At 36.4% G+C, this 14760-nt stretch overlaps 1 protein-coding gene across 1 annotated transcript in view; it reads left to right on the forward strand.

Moving 5' to 3' along the window:
- The window catches only part of PLCL1 (phospholipase C like 1 (inactive)), a 446236-nt gene that overhangs the window by 356908 nt on the left and 74568 nt on the right, over positions 1–14760 (forward strand). Inside the window, exons 2-3 of the mRNA XM_036746717.1 lie at positions 1073–3544; positions 7405–7608. Coding sequence (XP_036602612.1) covers positions 1073–3544; positions 7405–7608 — 2676 coding nt within the window. The remainder of the gene's footprint in view (positions 1–1072; positions 3545–7404; positions 7609–14760) is intronic.

The following is a 14760-nucleotide window of genomic DNA, read 5'->3' on the forward strand; positions in this document are numbered from 1 at the left end:
GATTTCTTCTGTATCTGAATCCCTTTGGCAGTCTGGTGAAGCCTTGGACCCCACAAAAATACTTTAAATGCATAAAATGAAATACATAGGATTACAAATTTTATCTATTTTATTGATATACTTATCAAAAGATTTTCTTTTTCAGATTCTCAAAGTGCTAGTATTTCCAGATTGCTTTATATATTTTTTTTATTTTTTGTATTTTTGTTTATTTTGCTTGTATTTATATATTTTTATCTCCCTCTTTAAAATGGAAGTTCCTTGGGAGTGTTTTTCATTCTTTATATTTGTAGCCTTAGCGCAGTGCCTGTCACATATTAGGTACATAATAAACATTTATTGATTGATTCATGTGAGATCTTTTAGAGTAGAAAATGTCAAACATTATGTTACATTAGACTGACCTCTAACAATAGATAATGCTGTCTATATTTCTATTCTTTCATAAGCTATGGCTATAAATACATTATACACAAAAAAGCAGTTGTAGTTGGTTTTCATGGGAGTTATTTAGCATTACAATTCTCACATTGAAAATTCGTAGTTCTCTATTTGAAGGGTATATTGGATAATTATAGTTAGAGTCTTTTTTCCAGAGATGACTATAATATAGGAAAGTCATATTATATATACAATGCTGTGAAAGGAATATCAATATACATTAAAATTTCATAAATTTCAACTAATTTTGGGAAAAATTATCCCAAATTAGTAAAATGTTTTACTTATACTCTGTTTAAGAAGAACATTAGTTTCATTGTTTTTAAGGATATGGTATATTGAACTATAGTATCAAAGAATTACTAAGTTAAAGTCCCTTAGATCTAATACTAAATGAACGATTTGTATTTAGGGCATCACTTTGTTTGACTTGTATAAGACTTGATTGTGATTGAAAAATCTGTTGGTTTATAACCTTTATTTTCCTTCATCTTCTTTATATCATTACTTTTCTTCCTCCCCTTCCCTTATTGTGAAGGTGAACCTTAGGCAAGTCTGAATTAATGAGATTTTCCTGAATTTGTCTGTTTTACAAAAGACATTTATTCATCCCTTTCCAATTATCTTACAGGATCCTTCAAACCAAAAGTGTGGAAGGAAGAAAACCGTGTCATTCAGCAGTATGCCATCCGAGAAGAAAATCAGCAGCGCAAGTGATTGCATCAGCTTCATGCAGGCTGGCTGTGAGCTGAAGAAAGTACGTCCCAATTCCCGGATATACAATCGTTTCTTTACCCTGGACACAGACCTTCAAGCTCTTCGCTGGGAGCCCTCTAAGAAGGACCTTGAAAAAGCAAAGCTTGATATTTCTGCTATAAAAGAGATCAGGCTTGGGAAGAACACCGAGACATTTAGGAACAATGGACTTGCTGACCAGATTTCTGAGGACTGTGCCCTGTCTATACTACATGGGGAGAATTATGAGTCTTTGGACCTAGTTGCCAATTCAGCTGATGTAGCAAATATTTGGGTTTCTGGTTTACGGTACCTGGTCTCTCGAAGTAAGCAACCCCTTGACTTAATAGAAGGCAGCCAGAATACTCCAAGGTTCATGTGGCTAAAAACAGTATTTGAAGCAGCAGATGTTGATGGCAATGGGATAATGTTAGAAGACACATCTGTTGAGTTAATTAAACAGCTCAATCCTACCCTGAAGGAATCAAAGATCAGGTTAAAGTTTAAAGAAATCCAGAAGAGCAAAGAGAAACTAACCACCCGAGTAACAAAAGAGGAATTTTGTGAAGCTTTTAGTGAACTTTGTACCAGACCAGAAGTTTATTTCTTACTTGTACAGATATCCAAAAACAAAGAATATTTAGATGCCAATGACCTCATGCTGTTTTTAGAAGCTGAACAAGGAGTTGCTCATATAACTGAAGAGATGTGTTTAGACATTATTCGAAGGTATGAGCTTTCTGAAGAAGGGCGGCTCAAAGGTTTCCTTGCAATTGATGGATTTACCCAGTATTTGTTGTCACCAGAATGTGATATTTTTGATCCTGAGCAAAGAAAGGTGGCCCAAGATATGACCCAGCCGTTATCACACTATTATATCAATGCCTCTCATAACACTTATCTAATAGAAGACCAGTTCAGGGGACCTGCTGATATTAATGGCTATGTTAGAGCTTTAAAAATGAGCTGTAGGAGCATAGAACTTGATGTAAGTGATGGGCCAGACAATGAGCCGATCCTTTGTAATCGTAACAATATGACAACACCCCTTTCCTTCCGTAGTGTCATTGAGGTAATAAACAAATTTGCCTTTGTGGCTTCTGAATACCCACTTATCCTTTGCTTAGGCACTCACTGTTCGGTACCACAGCAGAAAGTCATGGCCCAACACATGAAAAAGATCTTTGGTAATAAGCTATACACTGATGCACCTTTGCCATCTGAAGCCTACCTCCCATCCCCTGAGAAACTGAAAAGAAAGATAATTTTGAAAGGAAAGAAATTGCCTCCTGACCAGGATATGTTGGAAGGGGAGGTAACAGATGAAGATGAGGAAGCTGAAATGTCTCAGAGGATGTCAGAGGACTTTAATGGTGAACAGAAGTTGATATGCCTCTGTAGAGAACTATCAGATTTGGTATCTATATGTAAATCTGTCCAATATAGGGATTTTGAAATGTCTATGAAGAGCCAAAGTTATTGGGAAATCTGCTCATTTAGTGAGACAGAAGCTAGCAGAATTGCCAATGAATATCCAGAGGACTTTGTAAATTATAACAAGAGGTTCTTATCAAGGATATACCCAAGTGCTATGAGGATAGATTCCAGTAATTTGAACCCCCAAGACTTCTGGAATTGTGGCTGTCAGATTGTGGCAATGAATTTCCAGACTCCTGGTCCAATGATGGATTTACATACAGGCTGGTTTCTCCAGAATGGGGGCTGTGGATATGTCCTCCGACCCTCCATCATGCGAGATGAAGTCTCTTACTTTAGTGCCAATACAAAGGGTATCGTTCCAGGGGTCTCTCCTCAAGTACTACATATCAAAATTATCAGTGGTCAGAACTTTCCAAAACCCAAGGGAGCTTGTGCCAAAGGGGATGTCATAGACCCCTATGTCTGTATTGAAATACATGGTATTCCTGCAGACTGTTCAGAACAAAGAACTAAAACTGTTCAGCAAAACAGTGATAATCCTATTTTTGATGAAACTTTTGAGTTTCAAATAAACCTGCCTGAGCTTGCCATGATCCGTTTTGTGGTCTTGGATGATGACTACATCGGTGATGAATTTATAGGACAATATACGATACCTCTGGAGTGCTTGCAACCTGGTTATCGACACATCCCTTTGCGCTCTTTTGTGGGAGATATCATGGAACATGTGACACTCTTCGTTCACATAGCAATAACCAACCAAAGTGGAGGAGGAAAGGCCCCAAAGCGCAGCCTTTCAGTGAGAATAGGGAAGAAGGTTAGGGAATACACCATGCTCAGGAATGTTGGTCTGAAAACCATAGATGACATCTTTAAAATAGCTGTTCATCCCCTGAGAGAAGCCACTGATGTGAGAGAAAATATGCAGGTAACATGACCCTTGTGATATTTGTATTTTTACTTGAATTCTTTCTTCAGAAAGAATAACAATAGTATATTATTACTACCACTATTACAAGCTAGCTAGCATTTATTTAAGATTTGTAAAGTGCTATCTCTATCTATCTATCTATCTATCTATCTATCTATCTATCTATCTGTCTCACCTCCTTTGATCCTCGCAACAACCCTGAGAAGTCGGAACTATTATTATCATCTCCATTTTACTAGTGAAGAAACTGAGGCTTAAAAGGTAAAGTAACAGACCTTGAGTCACACAGCTAGTAAGTATCTGAGGCAACATTTGAACTCGGGTCTTTTTGACTCCAGGTCAAGCACCCTATCCCTTGTACTACCTCACAGCTTTGTATATGGTTTACCCCTAGAAAAATGATATGCAGCATTGTCAAAAATACATAATGTGAGAGAGCTAAGTTTAGATCTTCTGTTGGACTGTGTTCAAGGAGCAAGTTTTCTTGTTTCAGATTGGTAAATATGTTAAGTGTGCCTTCATGCTCATATTTGCATTGTAGTAGGCACTTAATAACTGAACCAATCCTCACTTCTCTCTCCTACAAAACCTCTCTCTTTACCAAATAAACCACTTGAACTAGTTTGGCATTTAGCATATTCATTAATATAATGAATTATCAATTAATTGTAGGTAGGCTATCCATGTTTTGACTTTTTATCAAATGATATTTGTGAGTACATGCTGATTAACACTCATTCTGTTAAAGTCTTGGTTTTATTAATTTCCTTTTTTTGGCCACTTCCAGTTTTATTGATATGCTTTGTTTTTACATCACATATATTCACAGATTACTCCCACTTTGTGAGAAGTCTCCAAAACAGCTAAGTAACACTAATAATTCAGTGACTTTGTCTGAAAAAGGATGTAACATTTCCCATCTGTATTACCTCCTTCTCTTCTTTTCCTCTCTAGACCTATGATGATACAGGCTATCCTTTACAGTGAAGTGATTCAGGGTACAAAAGGAGACTTTATCCATCCATCCATCCATGTATCCGTGTATCTATCTATCTATCTATCTGACATAGATATATAAATATAGATATACACAATAATAATGTCTGATGTGTATACATGTACATACCTCTTGTATATATGTATGTAAATTTGGAGAAATTGTTTTGCTTGATTATGAATATTTGTTCCAACATATTTTTGTCTTTTTCCCAATTGAGTAAGAGAAAATAAATTTCTGTTCATTAAAAAAAACAAATTTCAACTCCATCCCTTTACTTTTATTCAGAGAAGGCCTATGAAACAGAAACACAGCTCTATCCTATGCTTCCTGCATAGTTGAAAAGAGGGAAGTCTTCATGAAAATTAGATTTTTAAAATGCGTTTCATGGAGGATTTGATAAGGGAGAGAAAGTGGAGAAATTGGAAAGCTTCTTTCCCCTGAATCATTCTTCAGAGTAGTGTCACTGTTTTATTTGGAATAATTTCCCCTAAGCAGACCTACCTATCTATAAATAGAGAAGCACATACATAATAAAGAATACATATTTGGGAGATTGTTTGTTCTCTTGGATTATATGTGTTTCTATTTCCTCCTATTAATGCTGAAATTTGAAAAGAAATTTTAAAAACTTTCCTCAACACTCTTATGCAGAGCAATACTATGCTGAAGTTACTGAAAGGTCCCAGACCACTGAATGAGAGAAATGTTGGAAAATGCTATAAATATTACTAGTTTTTCATTTTCCAGCACCATCTTTTATCTTAATTTATTTAATAAATGTTAGAACCATACATAAGCCAATAGAATTTTAGCAGTTAGGTGGAAATATCAAATAGCCATCGCATGAGGATATTTGGAATATATTTAGTTTGAGAATTCCATTCTATCAATTAAAAGCCTACTATATACAGTGTATAATTATTTTTCCTGTTTAAAGGAAGTATAAAAATGCCTTGGCTCTTATTTTAAATCTTTGAGACCAATGTCATATGGGTTTATTGTGTAGTAGTATAAATAATGACAGCCAACATTGCATCTGGAATATTAAATCATAGGATGATAATTTATGTCTATCCTAAATATAGTTCATATAGGTAAGATTTAATAGAAGAGACTGGCAAACACATTTACTGAGCATCAACAAAAGGCATTCTGATTAAAGGCATTATTTGCTTTTTACATTCCCTTCCAGTTCTAGCATTCTGTAATCATGTACAGAAATAATAGACTAGAAAGTGGCAGCACTCGCTTTCATTTAATATGTGAGAAACTTATGTGGCTTAAGAACGATTCTCCATCATGAAAGAGAAAAAAGAAATAGTGTGATAGAGTAGCAAACTATGCAGAAGGAAGGAGAGAAAAAAGGAATTGGGAGACCTGTATTCTAGTTGTGGCTTCAACGCTTCATTTTTTTCTGTGTCTTCTGGGCAAGTCCTTCAACCTTTATCAACCTTAGGTTTGAAATGAGGAGGTTGAATTACTCTATACTTTCTTCTAAGTCTGAAATTTTGTAATTTTTAGCATTCCAGTGTGTATAGTTCCTATCTTCGGGAAAGTTTTATATTAAAATTATAATGTATGTATTAATAACTTTAACTTAGTATGATAAATACATACATATGTACAATACATACATATATCATATAAAAATCCTTGAGCCTATGCAATACTTTCATTCCGATATACATGTGTATGTGTGTGCATATACATATATACTCATATTCATACATCTATCTATACTTGCTATAGATAGATGTATATATGGCCCTTAGGTAGTACAATGGATAGAGCTGGGCCTGGAGTCAGGAAGACAAGTTCAGATCTAGCCTTAGGTACCTACTAGATGTGTGACCCTGAGGAAGTCACTTAACCTCCATTTGTCTAAGTTTCTCAATTCTAAAATAGGGATGTTGTGAGGATAAAATGAGAGAATATTTGCAGGGTGCTTAGCACAGTGCCTGGCTCATATTAGGCATTTAATAAATGCTTGTTTCCTTCCTTCATTCCTTGGTTCCTTTATTTTTTCCTTCTTTCCATACATTTTTGTGTATCTGTGTGTATACACATGCATACATACACATATATACATACATATAGATGCATTTATATGTGTGTATGTATATAGGCTTTGCTGTAGGCTCAGGAAAGAGGTCAGGTAAATATTATTTGTGGGAGGAGTTGTAAACAATTAGTTTATTACCCTAAAAAAAAGCTGACTGATAGGGGTCAGATGGTTGCGGAATGGGTCTGATGCCTTTTCCATACACTAACAATTATAATAGAGAGCGAGTGGAATATGGGTAATTTCCAAAATATATTTTATACAATTAATTCAAAAAATGCATTTTCCTTATGATGTCAGGGGACAACTACTGATGGTAAGTTGATTGGGGTAGAAAGTAAAATCTATGTGTTACTGTTATAACTATGAAGGAGAGGGAGCAAAATTAAATTGTGTGTGAAATTATAGTTTCCACAAGTAGTCATAGCAGAAATTGAAGAGATTAACAAACTATTGTTCATTTTAAAAATTATTTAAAACTTTTTTGGAGGAAGTTTGCTTTAAAATGCATAAATGTAGCCTTTAGAAATGACCTATTCTGTTCTTGTGGAATATGAAGAGTTGCTTAAATTTGAAAAGTATAAACTGCAATAATAAACTAGATATTCATATACCTCAGTGAATATTGCCACTTTAAAAAATTAGTCATTTTCCAATTTACCTCAAATTTGCAGTTCTAGTCTGTTTTGGAATTATGAAATTCTTAATAGAATTATCCATCAAGAACAGATGTTATATAAAGTAGATGTAATGTGTTAAACCGTCCAATGTAATTCCACATTTTTTCCCCAACAGAATGCAATAGTGTCTGTTAAAGAGCTTTGTGGACTCCCTCCAATTGCCAGCCTGAAACAGTGCATGTTGACTTTGTCCTCTCGGCTGATAAACAGCGATGATACACCCTCTGTCTCTCTCATTATGAAAGATAACTTCCCTTACCTGGAACCTCTGGGAACAATACCAGATGTACAGAAAAAGGTCCTAGCTGCTTATGAGCTGGTATGAAATTTTATATCCTAATCTAACATTTTTATAATTATTCTGTGTGTTTGGAAAAGTGTTAACCAGTTTTGCTGATTACAGTTTGTTTTGCTATGTACTACTCATTGAGTTAATGTGGAAGAAAGTTCTCCTTTCCCAGGTATGGAATGTAGGCAGCTACAGGTTGAAATGGCATTCCCCTTGCCCCCAACTAAAGTAAAGCTTTTTATTTTATTTAAGCTAATGTTATTGATGTTACTGCTGAAGTACTGTTTGTGTACCAACATTCGGTGCAGCATTGATTGTAAGCTTCTGGTACTATATTGATGCATATTATGAACCAAACTTAGGTTGCAGTAGTGATTTGAATGTAACTAAAGTGAAATATTTTTAGAATTAAAACTTTTTGAAACCTTAGCTTTCTTAACTAATATTGTTAAAACAAACTTTTTAAATTTGAAAAACATTTATTAAGCACTTGCAAGGGTCTATACTATAGGATTTGAGGATATTTCTAAAAGGATATTGAACAACATCTATGAAATGAAATTAAGATTCACTATGTTTTGTGGACCCCCCACAAACAGGATGAAAAGAAATTAAAAGTAAAACCTAGTTACTAAAATTCAAACCAAAATTTCACATTAGTTTTGGGCAGAAGTTTATTTGTTCCCCATGTCTCATTAGTCATGAAATCTATTTCCTTCCCTTTCTTTCTTCTTTTTCTTTCCTCCTCTTCTCCCTCCTTTTTCTCCTCCTTCCTGACACCAAAGACTTTGCCAGTTATGCAGTAGCTAGGCATAATTGCTATCTAAGTAGTGACTTTAGGTCCCCTAGTTACTATCAAAACTGATGCCATGGAAACCACTCATTCCTTCACTTGATTTTCAAGCTAAGCATTAAAATTCATTCCTTTCAGAAAAGTGGAGGAAACAATTTCCCTAGTCCTGGAGCAATAGAGAAACCAAGAGAAATCAGGATACTGGTTGGTTGTTTTTATTGCAGACCCTAAAGCTGGTGTTACCGTCACTGGTATTCTGGTTTATCTGGCTGAACCAGAGCCTGATCATCAACTTTTCCATTCATATTTCAGAAGTATTGCTTATATGCCATGAATAGCATGCTTAACCAAAGCTTAAACCCCTAAACCATAACTGAAAGCATGTAGGCTCATCACTGCTCATAATTCCCATATCTCTTTTAATACAAGTAGTAAATGTGGCTAGTGCATTTGGCAATACACTCTGCTGTGCCTCTTCTATCCCTCATGCTATATCTCATGCCTCATGGATACCCATGCAGACGCTCTTGAAACCCCTTTAGAATAATTGTGAAAATACCTGACTGTCTCAGGTGAACGTTTCTTACCAAGAGGACACTCAGCTACTCTTTACAGATCTTGTATGTACCTAATTATTGAAATGTCTCCCTTATTAGAATGTGAGCTCTTTAGAGCAGGGACTGTTTTCTTTGTATCTCTAGTGTCTTATGTACAGTAAATGCTTAATTAAATCCTTATTGATTGACTGACAGACTTGTTGACAAAAGAAAAAAAGGAATATACCTATATTTTTGGGAGTTTTGTTCACCACTGTGTCACCAGTGTTTTCTTCCCAATATGCCTTTCATCTCCTCACCTACTTGAACTAGTGAAAGGTGGCTAGGTGGGGCAGTGGATCAAGTGCTGGGCCTGGAATCAAGAAGATCTGAATTCAAATCTTTCCCTTAGACACTTATTCATTGCATTACCCTGGGCAAATTATTCAACATCCATTTGCCTCAGTTTCCTCAACTGTAAAGTGAATATGATAATGACAGCACCTGCCTCCCAGGATTAATAGGAGGATCAAATGAAATAATATTCATAAAGCACTTAGCACAGTGCCTGGAACATTGTAGGTACTTAATAAATGCTTTGTTGTTATTCATTCATTTTAATCTTGTCCAACTCTTCATCAATCCCTTTGGGGTTTTCTTGGCAAAGATATTGGAGTAGTTTGTCATTTCTTTCTCCAACTCACTTGACAGATGAGGAAACGGAGGCAAACGAGTTTAACTGACTTGCTCGGATTCACCTAGCTAATGTGTCTGAGGCCAGATTTGAACTGAGAAAGCTCAGTCTTTTTGACTCCAGGGCCAACACTCTACCCACTTTAATAAAAGCTAATTAAGGGGCAGGTAGGTGGCTCAGTGAGTAGAGCATCAGCCCTGGAGTCAGGAGGACCCGAGTTCAAATAAGGGCCTAGACACTTGGCACACTTACTAGCTGTGTGACCTTGGGTAAGTCACTTAACCCCAATTGCCCTGCCTTTCCCCTTCCAAAACAAACAAAAAAAACCCAAATAAAAGCTAACTATTATTATTAGTAGTCTGTGTATATTTTGCGTCTACCTAGTCATTTACATATTGTTCTCTCTTTAGAACGTAAACTCCTTGAGGGCAGGGACCGTTCTTGCCTTTTCTGTATTCTAAGTGCTTTTGGACACTTATGGCAGGGCACATATGCCAGGACACATAGTAAGTGCATAGTCAAAGCTTGTTGACTGACTAACTGACTTGTTGACGGGGGACAAAAGGAATACATTCATAATTTTGTCAGTCGAAACAAGTAATACACATTGTTGCCTGGGATACTGCGTTTGCTTTAGACTAGTTGGCATTTCTCGTGCTCTTATCCCTTTAATATTTATTTCTGTGATATTCTAAATGTGCCTTTTTGTAGAAGAATGGGTTTGGTTGTGTCTGAAAATAATAGCTTTCTCCACTCAGTAACTGGGCATGATTTATAACAGTTTCATGAGTCCTCTTTATCCCCTGAAGAAATTGTCCTTTAGTCTTATGATGAGGAATAGAGACGTGTAGGCTGTTTATGAAATATGATTAGTCCCACACTAGGTAGAAAGGCAAAGATGTAATTTGTTGTGGAATACTGTTCATAAATATAGGGATATGAGTTAGATATGTGAAAATTGGAGTACTTACATTGAACTCTAATCATTACAAATTAAGGATTTGGCAGAAATTGTACTGTCCTACACAGTTGTCTTGCCTTGGGAAGAAAAATGGCAACCACATTAAACAAATGAAGAAAATACAATTTTGTTTGGTTTAGAGGACAAAAGGCCATGAAAATATTCCTATAGAGAAAGGTTTAGCTAAGTAACCATCTTGTGCTGATAATGAAATGCTTGTACTATATGCCAGGCACTGTGCTAAGGGCTAAAAATAAGAGACAAGAGATAGTTCCTGCCCTCAAGGAACTTACAAGCCAGTAACATTCATGATTATTATCATCATCATTCTAATAGTCCTCTATGTTTTTAATGTAATATTTTATTTTTTTCCAATTACATGTCAAAATAGCTTTTTACAGTCATTTTTTTTTGAAATTTGGAGTTCCCAATTCTCTCCTGTCTTTCCTACCCAATCCTGTCCTTAAGAGGGCAAGCAATTTAATATAGATTATACATGTGCAGTTATGCAAAAATATATTTCTGTGTTAGTCATGTTGTGAAAGAAAGCATAGACTCAAAAAGCCCAAAACAAAACAAGAAAACAAAAGAAAGTAAAAAAAAGTATATTTCAACCTGCACTCAGACTTCATCAGTTCATTCTCTGGGAGGTAGATAGCATTTTTCATCATAATTTCTTTTGGAATTGTCTTAGATCATAGTGCTGAGAAGAGTTAAGTCATTCATCACTGATCATGGTTCAATATTGTTGTTACTGTGTATGATGCTCTCTCATTTTGCTCACTTCATTTTGCATCAGTTCATGTAAGTCTTTCCAGGTTTTTTTCTGAAAGTATCCCATTCATCATTTCTTATAGCACAATCATATACCTTAACTTGTTCAGCCATCCTCCTATTGATGGGCTTCCCCTCAATTTCCAAATGTTTACCACTACAAAAAGAACTGCTACAAATATTTTTGTACATGTGGGACTTTTTCCTTTAAAAAATTTCTTTGGAATACATATCTAGTAGTGGTATTGCTGGGTCAAAAGTATGCACAGTTTAATAGTCCTTTAGGCATAGTTCCAAATTGTCTTCCAGGATAGCTAGATCTATTCACCACTCCACCAACAGTATGTTAGTGTCCTAATTTTCCTATATCCTCTCTCACATTTGTCATTTTCCTTTTCTATCATATTAACCAATCTGATAGGTGTGAGGTGGTACCTCAGAATTGTTTTAATTTGCATTTCTGTAATCAATTTAGAGCATTTGTTTCCATATGACTCTAAACAGCTTTGATTTCTTCAACTGAAAACTGCATATTCATGTCCTTTGACCATTTATCAATTGGGGAATGACTTGTATTCTTATAAATTTGACTGAGATCTCTATATATTTGAGAAATGAGGCCTTTATCAGAGAAACTTACTATTAAAATCTCTCCTCCAATTTTCTGCTTTCCTTCTAACCTTGGTTGCATTGGTTTTGTTAGTGCAAAACATTTTAAATTTAATGCTATCAAACTTATCAGTTTTGCATCTTGTGATGCTATCTCTTGTTTGGTCATAAATTCTTCCTTTAGCCATAGATGTGACAAGTAAATTATTACATACTCCCCTAATTGGCTTATAGTATAACCCTTTATGTCTAAATTATGTAATCTACTCTGCTATCTGCTTCTGTTTTATGGGTGGTGAGTTTATCCCACTCATACTCACAGTTATGATTGTTAACTGTTGTTTCCCTCCATCCTATTTTTTCTCCTAGTTTATCCTCTTTCTTTTCTTTCACCCTGTCCTTCCTCAATAGTGTTTTGCCTCTGATCACTGCCTCCCCCAAACCCCACTTCCTTATATTGGCACCTATCTTTCTTTTATCCCCCTCCCCTCCTACTTCCCTGTAGGGTAAGGTAGACTTTTATACACAACTGAGTGCGTATGTTGTTCCTGCTTTGAGCAATTCTGATGAGAGTAAGGTTCAAGTGTTCCTGACCCCCTCCCCCCATCTTCCCTTCCACTATCAAAGCTCTTTTGCTCCTTTTTTATGTGAGATAATTAACCCTATTTTCCCTTCCCTTCCCCCTTCTCCCAGTGCATTCCTCTTTCCCACCCCTATTTTTATTTTTTTAGATATCATCTTATCATAGTCAACTCACATCCATGCCCTCTGTCTAGGTACGCTCCTTTTAACTGACCTAGTAATGAGAAAGTTCTAAGGAGTTACAAGTATCATCTTCCCACATAGGGAGGTAAATAGTTTAACCTTATTGAATCCCTTAAGAGTTCTGTTTCATATTTACCTTTTTATGCTTCTTTTGAGTCTTGTATTTGAAAGTCAAATTTTGTATTAAATGCTTGAAATTCTTCCATTTCATTAAATATCCATCTTCTCCTGGAATGATTATGTTCAGTTTCTCTGGGTAGGTGATTCTTGGTTGTAATCCTATCGCCTTTGACCTCTGAAATGTCATATTCCAAGCCTTCTGATCCTTTAATGTAGACGGTGTTAAATCTTGTGTTATCCTTACTGTGGCTCCATAATATTTGTTGTTTCTTTTGGCTGCTTGCAATATTTTCTTTTTGACCTGGGAACTCTGGAATTTGGGAATTTTCATTTTGGGATCTCTTTCAGAAAGTGATCAGTGCTTTCTTCAACTTCTGTTTCACTCTCTGTTCTAGGATAGGACAGTTTCCCTTTTCAATTTCTTGGAAGATAATTTGTAGGCTCTTTTTTGATCATGGCTTACAGGTAGTCCAGTAATTAAGTTATCTCTCCTTGATCTATATTCCAGGTCTATTGTTTTTACAATGAGATCTCACATTTTCTTCTTTTGTAAAAATTAATTATAATGCTTCTTGATGTCTCATGGGGTAGTAGCTTCCACTTGCCCAATTCTAATTTTTTATTTTTATTTTCTTCATTGAGCTTTCGTACGTCCTTTTCTACTTGGCCAATTCTTCTCTTTAAGGAGATATTTTATTCAGTGGATTTTTGAGCCTCTTTTTACCATTTGGCCTATTCTGTTTTTAAAAGTGTGTGTGTGTGTGTGTGTGTGTGTGTGTGTATGTGTGTGTGTGCACATGCATGTATGTCTGTGTGTGTGTTATAGAGGTTATAGATCCCTTTGATAGTTTGGTAAAACCCATGATGGACTTTAAGATTTATAAATTCATAAAGTAAAATATATGGAATTACAAAGTTAACCAATTACATTGAAATATAATTTTCAAAATATTTTAAAAACAAGTTCTTGGCCACCAGGTTAAGAACCCCTGAGTTAGATAATAATTCCAGATATAAAATACTGAGAGAGGTCATAATCTACATGGAAAAATCAGGCATATACGTAAATAGCAGCAATGCAATTGCATATGATTATTATTTATTAACAAGACCAATTACCATAACTGTGACCCTCCTGGGATTTTATAACAACTTGGACTTCTTTTAGAAGAATTCAGATTAGCTTTATTTGACTTGGTGTGTGAACCATTGAGGAATAGGGTCTATTCATGCTCCAAACACAGCTTAACTGTGCAAGAATTATATACCACGAAATTATCCTTAAGAACATTCTGGGTTGGCTGGAAAGCAGGGACTTGCATGAGCTCCCCCACAGGTCCCTCCAAACACCTATAAAAATGTCTCTGAACAAATTCTAGAAGTGCAGAACCCACAAAATAGCAGAGGGAAGCAGGGTTTCAGCCCAGGATAGCCTGGATAGACGCAGGGTAAGGTCTATCGCATGGAACTGGGAGCGGAGCAGAGCTCCACTGTGGCCTGCGCCCCGACCAACCAGACCGGGAGCCAGGCGGAAGAGGCCCTAGCACCCTGAATCAGTGAGCTGTAGCAGTTACCAGACTTCTCAACCCACAAACACCAAAGACAACAGAGAAGGTTAGTGGGAAAAGCTGCCAGGACACAGTGAAAGGAGTTCGCCATTTGGCCACTGGCCGGGGGGCGGGGGGGGTGTGGCAGCAGAAGTGATGCAGTTCTGAGGCTGCTTACCTAACTACAGCTGCAATTGCTTCTGGCCCCAGGCCCACCTGGTGAGAGGAATTAAGTGACAGATCTGAGTGGGAATGCAGAGCCAGCTTAGATCTGAGTCAAGGTCCGGGTTGGCGGTTCTTGGGGGAGGAGGAGCACTGGTGTGGCAGAGCTGGCTGTGTAGACATAGATCTGAAAACAACAGCGCAGCCCCTCAAGCTTGGGA

This window comes from Trichosurus vulpecula, chromosome 2, assembly GCF_011100635.1.
Source record: "Trichosurus vulpecula isolate mTriVul1 chromosome 2, mTriVul1.pri, whole genome shotgun sequence".
NCBI classification, from domain to species: domain Eukaryota; kingdom Metazoa; phylum Chordata; class Mammalia; order Diprotodontia; family Phalangeridae; genus Trichosurus; species Trichosurus vulpecula.